Raw genomic sequence first — 12,756 nt, 5'->3', positions numbered from 1 at the left:
TAATTACAGTCAAGTGTTAAACTGGGTTCCCCATTTGATGTATAATGTGTAACATAATTTTATTCTATATAATACTATATGTCTCTGAAGTGGTCATAAAAAGCCATGTGGGACATTCAGTGTCTCGTATTTAGTTTTTGTGATGAAGCTTACGCTATAACTCGAGCATCCATTGGAGCCCCAGCTTCAGTTAAAAAGAGTACCAAATCACCGACAAAGCTTATTTTGGGTTTGCGAAGACCCAGCGACTTTGTGTATTTGCACCCATGGTCACCTGACCAGTCAGTGCCATGTGGTACCCAGGTAATAAATAAATCACATCTGTCTTCATTCCAGTTTGTCCGGCTATCCCTGGCAGCCAAGTACTGAACCTGTCCTTTTTCAATTGCAGTGGCAGAAGCTTAAGGATGTGTTTACACGGAGCAGAAATGCTACAGAATGTCCGCGGCGGACATTCTGCAGCATTTCCGCATTCAAAGCAAAGTCAAAATCCACACCATTGGTGCAGATTTTGACTGGAAAATCAGCTATGTACCCACAGCTGACTTCAGAAGGCACAGGGGTCACGTCCAAAGTCTTTAGCCTTCAGGGCTTCCTTCACCCGATCACCCAGCTGGCTCTAGCGAGTGCAGCGCCGCTGGTCAGGTAATGCAGAAGTGTCCAGTGGTGTTATGCTCAGTGCAGGCCACCAGGTGACCGGATGAAGTAGGCACTGACAGCTGAAGACTTTGGAGATGAGCACTGTGCCTTCTGAAATCAGCTGTAGGTAAATGCCGCTGCAAATTCTGCAGCATTTCCGCATCCAAAACAAAGTCAAAATCCACACCGTCGGTGCAGATTTTGACTGGAAATTAGCTACATACCACAGCTGATTTCAGAAGGCACAGCACTAACCTCCAAAGTCTTTGGCCGTCAGCGCTTCCTTCACTCAGGCCCCCAATGGTCTCTAGTGAACGCAGTGCCGCTGGTCAGATGGTGTGGAAGTGTCCAGCGGTATTATGCTGAGTACAGGCCACTGGGTGAAGTAGGCACTGACAGCTGAAGACTTCAGAGATGAGTACTGTGCCTTCTAAAATCAGCTGTGGGTACGCTGCTGATTTCCAATCAAAATCTGCCCCGACGGTGTTTTGGATGAGGAAATGCTGCTGTATTTTTGCTGTAGACATTCTGCCGCATTTCCGCCACGTGGAAACATACCCTTAAACTTGCACCCTACATTTCTATTGGTTTAGTACCTTGAAGTATACAGTTTTACTGCATGTATTCTCAGGGCAGGTATGTTTAGTGCATGCCCTTAACTGGTTAATCTAAAGCAAAGAAGTCGTGCGAAGGAGAAAGAGCAAGAAAAAAGTCTTTTTTTTTTTTTGCTTGTTTCTGAAGTACACTTAGCCAATGCAGGGATGCTGAAAAGTCATCTCCTGCTCCCAAGTCTCCTTCCCAACTTTTTCCAACAAGCTAACAAACCATAAAGGACTAAAACACGGTCTTCAGTGGAGTTTGAAAAGCTGTAAAAAAAGAAAACTTGACAGCCGTGACATTGAAAAATAAGGCTCGATAATATCATATCTCCAGAGTCGAGATGACAAGGCAGCTTTATGCTCTGAATTTTCCAATAATAACAGAGAGGAATAATATACTGTGCATCGGTGTGTTTATTAAAAAATACATTATACATATGAATACCTCCCGTATTACAGCAGATTAGATGTGGCTGGCGGATTCACCGCCAAAATTAAGAGCTAACTTTTGAGATGATGCAATGTCAAAGATTTCTCTATATTAGACATTATTGTGTTTATCTGGAGACAACTGTCCGTACCTATTGTCTCTCCTGACAAGATATATGACATTTTTCATAGACTTCACAGTTCTGCGCAGGTTACTGGGGTAAAGAGAATGAGATGGAGATACGCTGCGCATTGAATACGATTTCTCCAATATGAGCCTTCAGACACAGAGTGACAAAAATACTGAATTTTTCTCTTGGTTATCCCGCGCTGTGCGGTCTTGGCAGGCTTCCTCTTGAGAGACGTTAGAGGGCAACACAATGTGCCTACCTATTTCAGTGAATATAAATCTGCTTATATTATTTAATGGATGAGCGGCTCAGTAGATAAAGTACTTTGCTTTCCACAATAGGCTTTTAACATTCGAATTTAACTTTTAGATTTTCTTGCCGCTAAGTAAAACTATTGACTTCGTAGACGCAGACACACAAATTGATTCCTTTGTCTTTGGGTTACACATGACTTGTGTTAGCATCTGTGACACAATATAACTGTTGGGTACAGGTATTTACAGCCAGGAACATTCTTTTGCTTTATACTCCAAGACTTGTTTAGAACAGACGTGGTAGAGAAAACACAACCGGCATTAAAACAAGAGTGGACTATTATTGTGGGGCATATTGGATGTATAGGGATAAAGCACAGAGTGAAACTACTGCAAAGGGAAGGCTTCTTTATAGGCAGGAGCATTGTGATCATAGAGAAGAGAAATGGGCTGCTCTATGGGCTACTTTCATGTCTGCGCTCGAAGGTTTAATTTTCCTGCTCATTTCGGGCATCGGGAAAGGGGAATCCTCTGGCTGAATGGGTCCAACTTATGACAGAACTGAGCAGTGCCAAATGGACCCCATTGACTATAATGGTGTCTGTTTGGTTTCCACTCAGCTGCCCGACATTCTACTGGAAGAAAAAGTGTTGCATGCAGCACTTTCTATAATGGGATTTTGTGCCGAGACCTCCAAACGGAGGTTCCAGTACAGATGTGTACCTGACCTTAGTTAATGAAAACTAGTGAGTAGCCCAGGTTTAGCCATTCTTGGTTTTAACCCCTCAACACTCACATTAAAGATGGAAACCCCCCCCAAAAAAATTTCCCTTTTTTTCTTGTGGATTTTGAATTTTTATATATATATATATATATATATATATATATATATTTGGTGCAGAACTCCTCCACCTTAGGCCTTCTTCACACGGGCGACACCGCATTGCTGCGAGAAAATCGCAGCGGTATCGCATCGCTGCACAGTACGGATTTTCTCGCAGCAATACCGTGATTTTGTAGCGCTACAAAGTCGCATGTGACGGTACAAAATCACAAGAGTTTGTAGCAGTTGCTACTGTCAAAGTTGCATCGCATCGCATGCAAACCGTGCGATGCGATGCAACAGAGAGGAAGGCTCCATAGGGAAACATAGGCTACCAAACCTAGCGTGTCGCGTCCATATCGCCGGACCTGCGAGGTTTGTGTGTCATTTTGTAGCATGCTACAAAACATCTCATGTGTGAAGGAACCCATAAGAAACCATGGGCTTCACATACATGCGATTTGTAAAAATCGTAGCAATGCTACAAAATCGCGCGACTTTGTCGCCCGTGTGAAGGAGGCCTTAACTGCATTTTTAACCCCTTAGTAACATAATTAGTTTTAGCCTTAAAAACCAGTTTATCATTTCGCCTTTTGTGTTCCAGCAGTCACAACATTTTATTCTTTTTTCAGCAATATAGCTCTATGACACTAAATTTTGTGGGATGAGTTCTAGTTTTTAGAAGAACCCATTTCGGGTACATATAATGTATTGAATAACTTTAACTTTATTTTTTTTGTTTGGGGAAATGGATAAAAAAAAGTTATGTCACAATTGTTTTTTGGGATTTAGTTTTACGGCATTCACCATGTGGTATAAATATTATGTTAACTCAACTCTACGGGCCATTACAATTACTACAACACCACATTTATAAAGGTTGTATTACTTTTACACAATATAAACACCTTTCTTTTTAACAAAAGTACATTTTTCTGTGCCATCACATTCCAAGACAAGAGCATTTTTAAAATTTTTCTGTCAACATAGCTATATAAGACTTGTTTTTCACTGCGCAACTCGTACTTTTTATTGGTACCATTTTGAGGTGTGTGTGTATATATATATATATAATTTGATCTTTTTTCAGGAAGCAAGATTAACAGAAAAAGACTATTTTTGCATTTTCCATTTTTTAAATAGAATTTACTGTGCTGAATAAATAATGTATTTTATAGTATGGATTGTATGCCATGACTGTGCCTTCTGCAGGATTAAACAGTCAAGACGAGTGATTACCTTAGCAAGTCTTTATCTTTTTACCCCATTGTCTGGGAAAACAAGACCCGCATATGTGACAAAATGAGAGCAGAGCGGATATGTTCTCTGATTAGTTGTGGTGAGGTATTAGCATGAGGAAAAGTCCCTGGCACATCTTTCCTGGGACGGAGGAGAGACAGGAGAATCACGAATCTTCTATTCCGCCTGCTCATCCTCTCTCCCCTTCCCTACAGCTTTGCACACTGACTAAAAAGTGACAGCTATAAATTCAATATTCTTGACACCACTGCAGTTGCCTGGAGCTCCGGTTCTATCAGTGCTATTGACAAGAATCTTGGCTTTAACTTGACACCAAAAGCATGCCTATAGCACTGATAGAGCCAGAGCTACAAGTGGTTGAAGTAGAACAAGTTATGTTTGTCCATAACTGTAATGTCTTTTTTTTGCAGAATGAAGAGAGCTCGTTGTAAACTGTAGGGGGGGGGGGGGGGGGTTATTAAGCACATTATTAATTGTCTATTCAAAATGAATGTGTCATCACATGTGAGGCCCTGTCTTGAGAAAGGAGAGACATCATTGATGGTTTCAGGTCACATGATCATTGGTGAAATATGGTTGTTAATGGAAATAGAAAGGCAAAATGGAAATAGTACGGCAAAACCTTTGACTTATTGCATAAGAAATGCAATGGCACTGTTTTCTCTGTGCCCAGTTTGTATTTTTGAGTCATTTGGCTAAGGAAAAAGACAAAACTAGTTGACTTTTTAATAGAAATGTTTTTGACTGCCACTCCCTAAAGTGATTAATAACTGCTCTAGTAATTTCACCGTTTCCAATGAATGACCAAAGCAGTCATTCAATGGGCTACGTTTTGCTGTTCTTGAAATGCCTTCGGAAGCCATGTAAATTGTACATTAGGGTTTACTACAGCTATACTGTGCCAGTAAATGATTTCATACCCTATCCAGTGATTGACCAGTGTGTTTTAGTGGAATTCACTTGCATTGACCAGATCACAGCCAGCGAATGACCCCTGAATTGCCAACTGTGCGACTATCGATCATTGGTTATTAGGTGATTTTTCATACTAGGCTTAGTGTAGGCTATTTGGAACATAAATTAGAAAAAGTAGGAGCCTAGGCATTTAGGCTATAAGAAGAATGAAAATGGTGATAAGGGGCATTTGTAATGGTTTCAGGAGAACATTAGGTTTACTGAATCAGAATATGGCTAGCCAGAAAAGTCCATATTGTATCGGCAGTTAAAATATTGGGAAGAAGATTTCTCTGCTGCCATTGAATCTGTAGGCTCCGATGGGTTGAAAATAAAGCAAGCAAGCAATTTTGAATTTTGCATTCTTTGAATTTGGCCAATAAGTTACATGGAAAGAGACTGGAAAGCAGGTGCATGGGCTTGGCTCTAATGCACTCAAGAGTTGAAGAATAAGTGCTTGATGAATAGATACCCTGAAAAGCTAAAATATATTATCTAAACTGTGTTAACCCCTGAATAACAAGTGGTACATAGGCAATTTCAATACTTTCACACCATGTTAACATCTCTTGTTTCCCTCGGTAAAGACTGCACCATGTCCCGCGATGATGCCGGTCTTTGTTGGCAGTTGAATTCACCTGACTGCTACAGCCAATCAGAGGCTGTAACATCACCATTTGGAACTCCTGGCATCACGGCGCCCAGGATGTAAGCGCTGATGCTAGGATATTAGCTAGTTACTCAGCGGCTTCTGATTGGTTGCAGCTGGCACATGACTTTCACTGTCAACAGAGACCAGCATTATCATGGGACCCACTGTAGCATTTCCCAGGAGGAAAAAGGAAGGTGAATATGGGTTATTTTGATATTTTTTTATAACATGGCCACTTGTTTACATATTTTTCTTTAGTCGAGTGACCCCCTATGCTTACATTTTGTATGTAAAAGGTTACTCCATCTTTGATTAGCTGAGGTGCACATGTATATTGCTCTTTTTATTACTCATTGTAAATCCCTCTGCTTGTTTGCTGTGATGTACATGGAATGGCTTGCACGCCACGCACATTTAATCATCTCAAAGGTTACGCTCTGTTGTAGGGAAGCTATACGGGCTTGAGAGGATTTTATGGTTTAGCTCAGAGCCAGGATTGGTCCTAAGTAAATGTCAGGTTTACCATCACCAAGTGCAATATATATTTTTCTCTTCTGAAATCACTTGCGTTACGAGAATGTCTGTAATATTTGACTCTGTGTGCAGAAAACTCAGTAAGTCTGTAGGTGGAGAATGATGTGCTGCTAGCTTAAGTTATAAACTGCGGATTTCTGTGGACTTATTCTCATTTTTAAATCTGGCAAACCGGTTGTTTACTACATGCTTGATCTTTAATGTTTTGCTTTATCACTGAGCACTAATGGATTTTTCTTTTATTATTTGCAGCGAGTGTTTCTGGGAGACAGCAGGTACGACTCATTTCTAATTTATCTACTGTACCATAAAAGCCTTATATAAAACAAAACCTTTTTGCATTGTGCGTTAAGCAGATATTGCGACATGGTGAAACTGTGTAATAATGATTTACTTTAGCAGTACACAAAATATCCCCTTGTAATATACTTGTCTGATTACTTCTAGCGATGAATAGGCAACAATGATTGCCAAGTATGGCCATGCATTTCAATATGAGCTTGTCAAAATAAGAAGAAAAGGCAAATATTAAATCGACAAATGTCCCCTAAGGGCGCCACCCTGTCCTTGACTACCTGTCATCTTCAAGGTTTAATATAGTGGATGTATTTTTCGGACCTTTGTCCAATTAATATTTGCCCTTTATTTTGTATTTTTTATTAAAAGTTAAGTTTTAGAGTGACCTCCCAGTTATTTTTAGTGCTTATTTAAGGTTCTTCACTGCCTCTTTGTGAATTCTGCCCTCTCTAGAAGTAGAGGGTGCCCCCTTGTTACGGTCCTGGGTATAAATACATGATGGGAGAGATCTCTGTATTGTCCCATGATAGATTTATACATTTGGTATTCGGTCACCCCTCATCTGTCTTTTTATCTAAATGAAATAATCCCAATTTTGATAACCTCTGGATATTGTAGTCTAGCCATTCCATTTATTACTTTAGTTGCCCACCTTTGTACCCACTCAAGCTCTGGTATGTCCTTCTGAGTACCGGTGCCCAAAACTATACACAATATTCCATGTGTGGTCTGACCAGTGACTTGTAAAGAGGAAGAACAATGTTCTCATCATGTGCCCCTAGATACTTTTGGATTCACCCCATGGTCTTATTTGCCTTGGCAGCAGCTGCCTGACACTGGTTGCTTCAGTTAGGTTTACAGTTAACTAAAACCCCCAAGTCCTTTTCCATATCAGTGTTTCTCAGTGGTTTCCCATTTAGTGTGTAATGGTGACATGTATTTCCCCTGCCCATGTGCAGAACCTTACCTTTATCAGTGTTAAACCGCATTTGCCACTGCTGTGGCATTCAGATGTGGCAGTTGTGCTGGTTGTATCACAGGCATTGATATATTTTACTTTCTTCTATACAGGCAATGTGAATGAACCATCCATAAAACATCTGTTTTTTGATGCAGAATCCCTTCTTACAACAGTCACAACATTCTGTTCTTGAAGAACTGCCTGGCACTGGAGAGCATTTTCTGTGTTCTACTGAAGGCATACGACACTGAATACCCAAAGATGAAGATGTGTTTTTACATACTGTCTGCCCTATATATTTCTTCTCTTTCTATGCAACTGTAAATTAATGATCTGTGGAGTATTTGGTATTTAGGTATACGTTTGTCATTTGTATAAATACGTATAAACAATATTACGACAAGGCAAAGGGAGGTTTCTGGATTTCTACGGTGTTTCTTTTTTATATATATGAAAGTGTGAATTGCCCCCCAGTCCGTAGTGTAATTTCTACACTGCGCACTCTCTGAATATATGCGGCAGCTCAATTAAATGCTCATGAGCATTGTACAGCTCCTAAATCACCAATATATTGATTTGCCAACATTTCATTTTTTTCTAAGTGTTTCGTGCTAAGAAGATCATCATCATTAGAACTGAAGGCCATCGCTCATATGTTTCGCAGATCTTGAGAATATCATGGGATAAGCATAATTGCAAAGCTTGGCTAATAGTAATCAGAATTACTGAAGGTATTACTTTCATCCGAGACCTTTACATACTTGGTAGGTAGAGTAGGGCTGATCTGCAGTGCTAGACTGGGGTCCCTGGGCCCACCCTACAGTGTACAAGTATACTTTGACTTGCATTGTAAACTTTATTATCATTACACACACAGGATATATCGTATAGGCTAGAGTGCATTCACACAAGCCACAGTGAGTCGGGCCCAACATTCTTAGGCGCGACTTGCATTGCACAGTACACGGACACCACATCCGTGTGCTGTCTGGGAGACTGTAGATCCGCATCTTCTATTCTCGTGTGAGGCTCACATGACAAACAGAACATATTGCAATTTTTCTGTCGGCGAGAAATAATGGGTTGTATTTTTGTGTGAGTTTTCTGCATCTCGCAGCGCACAAAACTTTCACGATTTTCTCGTCCGTGCCCCGTATTGTGAATCAATCCGTAAGAAACAGGCTCTTTGTAGTCAACTGTGGGATTGTCTTCTACTGAAGCTTTGGGATGCATTATTGTGTGAGAGTCTAAGCCCAGTAGAGGATCCTCTGGTGTACCAGTGTGACCTCTGCAGGTCTCTATATAATCTTATCCTATCAGTTACAGTTGATTGTGTTATTTTTGCGAATGTCACATATAACGGAAACTATATTTTGCAGTCCAGTTTGGGGCGCAAAAAACCAAATCCTATTATATGTATACCACTTGGTATTATCCACTAATGTCTGTGCTTGTTATACAGTTTGATTGATGTTCATCAGTGATGAGATGCAATACATTAAACACTCAGATAAAGTCACTGGAGCTATATTTATTCTAACAGTAGGCTGCTTTAAAACGTGAAGATGTACTGATCCAGCTGAATGCAGATTTGGTGCCAACTTTATATAAGCTTTAGTCTATAGTTAATTAATTTTGACACTAATCAAACTCTATGGAACAGTTCATGCCAAGTGCAGAAAATTAGCATGTGCTCTGAGCCTATTTCAGTGCAGAGTCATGAGATGTATTTTCTCATGATAGATCCATTTTGTAGAAGGTCGTTTGCCTCTGCATTTTAGTTTATCACTTAATATGACTAATTAAAGCTAGCATTGAAATATTTCCATCTTGTGCCACCCTCTGTATACTTTAACTGAATAGCTACACATATGTTTGTGATCGGATGGTGCTGGTGCTCAGTAGCTTTTATTAAAATACACTGCCTAGAACACTTGGGGTCCATTTAGCTTTGCGTTACATTTACTGTGTATTACTTGACAGTTGAATTTTTCACAATCCTGAATATTGTCGAGCTTCGACCAAGCTGCTTTCCTACCGAAGCTTGCTTGGAAATTGGTAACTTATTCATGAATCCTCAAGACCACATCAATCAATACCTTCAGCACTGTAGTTTATGACAAAGACATTTGAGAGTTGACAGGGTACCAGTTCCTCTAGTGAAAGACGTGTAAATCCTATTTTTCTAACTGTGTATTTTGAGCTCTTTTAATTCCCAATGAGGGGTTTATTTTTTGAGTTCCCGAGTAAGACAGACATATTAGTATTTTTTCTAGCAGACACATGAAGGGTAAGGGCACCTTTGCATTGATTTTTTTTATTAATGCTTCCTAAATGCAATATGTAACAATAGTATTCATTAATAATTTTCTACTGTTTTGCTGCTGTAGATGTTGTGCTTTTCCTTTACTTAGCTAACTGTCCAACAGTTTTTGACATAGATCGCACAGCATATTGCTCCTGACTGTAGTTGGCTCTCTCAGCTCTATGCCACTCAGTGTCATTGATGCCATCAGAGAAGGGGGTTGTATACAAGCTATGGGGAGGGAGGAAAGCATCCAAGTCTTCATGGAGGGAAGATCATACCCACTATACCATAGTGCACAGGCTGTAGACAGAAAGGAGAGAACACATAGCAGTCTGCGGGGGAATAGAGTAGCAGGTAGGGGGAAACCAAACACATACACAGTTCAGTACAAGGGAGAAGAGATGTTTAATAAGTTCTAAAATGAGAAGTCAGTTTAGAAATTAAGCATTTCCTATATGTGAAAGCAGCAGCATTTCTAGACTGAGACTTCACATTGAGCATGTATTACTGGGAGGGACTTGACCACATGAAAAAGGTTGTAAAGTGGATACCAGGAAGTCTAAAAAAACAATGAATGAATGAAGAGCTATAGATTGCAACCTGAAACTTGGTACAACCTTTTTCACTCAATGTAACCACTCAGGGCTGGCTTCAGGCCTTTGTGAGCCCCTGGTCAATAGAGTCTTATGGGCCCCTTTAACCCAAGGTGGTTCTACTGGCCCTTTAAGTTGTGTCCCCTCCCTCTCCTTTATTTGTGTATATCTCCTTCTTTTCAAATATGTGTTTTTCCTGTGTACCTGTGTCCCTATGCTGCCATTACACTACTTGTTTGTCCTTTTCTCTTCCTGTGCTGTTGGCTGTCTTCAGTGCTGCCGACGAGAGATTATCACCAAGGCTGCAGCAAAGGAGCAGGGTATCAGCACTGCCATGTCAACAATACTCGGCAAGCACTGTATACTGTTGATGTCCTATCGTGAAGGAGCAGAGAAAAACTCCCCCTGATGTGTAGGAAAGGGGTGAAGCTGCTGAACAATGTTCAGAAGAGCACTATGATGCAGCATTGAGCCTGTTGCTGTGGAGAGGGGAAGCCCACAATATCCAGTGAGTGCAGCTGACTTGTAGAAAGGCTGTGTTAAAGGGCAGGCAGCAGTTGGCTTCAGTTGGTGCCAACATCTGCCCAGCTTTGCCAGGAGCTGATGATGGCCTTGTAACCACTAACATATATAAAAATATATATATTTTTCATGTTAAAGGTGATCACAGGCTTTAATGTAGACCTGTAACTAGTGCCTAGAAATAACAGTGGTTTTATGCAGCAATGATATACTGGAACATTCCTCCATTTTCTAACATTAAAATAGCAGTAAGTGCCAGGATAGATGTTCAGCGACATTAGATCACATTTTAGAAAAAGTGCAATTGTACAGGTGCACAATTTACTACACATGGGAATTTAGTAGAGGTACTAGATGAAGAGCATGCTCAGTAAAAGCCAACATGATGCACAGGATAAATAAAATACATTTTAAACCAATTAGACCACATCCCCAAGCAGAAACCAGTACAAATGTGGCGCGGCTCCAAGACTTGACTGTTCTTACAAATGTGCTCCATTCTGCCTTTGCAAATTGTCATATTCATTAACACTAGGACTCAACTGTACTTTAATCCAAGCATAATATCAAGATTCTTGTTCATTAGTTTGGGGAAGGAACATTGTTGTAATGCCACTGAAATGAAGGGATGATTTCACTGTGGGGTAATAAAGAATTATTCAGACTAATTAACCTAAATGCCAAATGTACTTTGCTTTGGAATATAGAGAACCCGTATTTTGTGTAAATAGAGTTTTGCTATAAATGTAACTTGGAGATTTCTTTCCTGGTCAGGTTTTAGTTGGCATTGTATGATAAAAAAGAGTTGACTAAAATGAAGGAAAGTCTCTATATTTATGTTACCCTTGTTTGTCAAACTGCATATTTTTCTGCTGTGAAAGAGAATCCCTCTATTAATAGGGGGTCTCATGATCAGCACTTATGTCCAAAAATGTAATTTGGTCAAAGTTAATATTTTACATAAAACTCTACTTTCTCTCTAGCACAATATACCATAAAATCAGAATATTTTTTAAAAGCAAAAGCGAGGTCTATATTTTTTGAGAAAAAGATTGGGATGGGGGAGGGTATAAGCCTTTAGGACATGGTGAACTGCAGATTTTTTCTTGGACAACACATTAGTCCAATAGAGTTATAGGATGGCAAGTTAAAAAAAGAACAAAAAGAAGTGGAAGCCATGTTCACCTTTCTACCTCAGCCCCATCAGCCTTTAGCGCTACACATAGTTTCATGAGAGCTGCAGTGGCCATATGGATATATGAAGGGAGCAGACTGCAGGGGTAGATATTTCGATTTTTTTTCTTCTCTTTTGCTCCCTAGTAAAACCTTTCATCAATATGATATTGTACACATAAGTTATGTGTGCATATAAGTATGTATGACAATACTCCAGATATATATGTGTATATATATATATGGTTATTTGTTCTTTCACACTTTGTGATAATACGTGCTGATATCCACTATACCGCCTGCTGTGGCAACATACTGAAAACCAGTCTGTTGTATACTCAATAAACTGCCTTTTTAACACAAGAGTGATTGAGTTATTTCAAAGAGTACAATAAAGTGTACACAATATTACAAATGGGAAGATGGAACAATACCTCTGCGGCGCCACCTATTGGAAGGCAGCATTCCTGCAAGTCAATGTCAGACTATTTAAACAAGCCTTATAACAATGACTGAGAATTGTGAGTCAAAGCCAGAATAACCATGCATAGATTTGCATATTTCCCAGATGAGCATGGATGGCCTTACAATTCTCCGCACGCACCTTCTAGGTGCTCTCCTCAAAGA

At 39.9% G+C, this 12,756-nt stretch overlaps 1 protein-coding gene across 8 annotated transcripts in view; it reads left to right on the top strand.

Moving 5' to 3' along the window:
• Positions 1 to 12,492, top strand: part of UTRN (utrophin) — a 701,048-nt gene extending 688,556 nt beyond the window's left edge. For 7 of the 8 annotated variants that reach the window (XM_066595903.1, XM_066595904.1, XM_066595902.1 and 4 more), the window contains 2 exons: positions 6,528 to 6,550; positions 7,644 to 12,492. In XM_066595903.1, the coding sequence (XP_066452000.1) occupies positions 6,528 to 6,550; positions 7,644 to 7,652 (32 nt within the window). In that variant the 3' untranslated portion in view covers positions 7,653 to 12,492. The remainder of the gene's footprint in view (positions 1 to 6,527; positions 6,551 to 7,643) is intronic. The other variant, XM_066595906.1, reaches the window with a different exon arrangement.
• The last annotated feature ends 264 nt before the right edge of the window (positions 12,493 to 12,756 follow it).

Source organism: Eleutherodactylus coqui, chromosome 3 (genome assembly GCF_035609145.1).
Source record: "Eleutherodactylus coqui strain aEleCoq1 chromosome 3, aEleCoq1.hap1, whole genome shotgun sequence".
Classification (NCBI taxonomy): Eukaryota; Metazoa; Chordata; class Amphibia; order Anura; family Eleutherodactylidae; genus Eleutherodactylus; species Eleutherodactylus coqui.
This window is presented reverse-complemented; position numbering and strand designations above follow the sequence as displayed.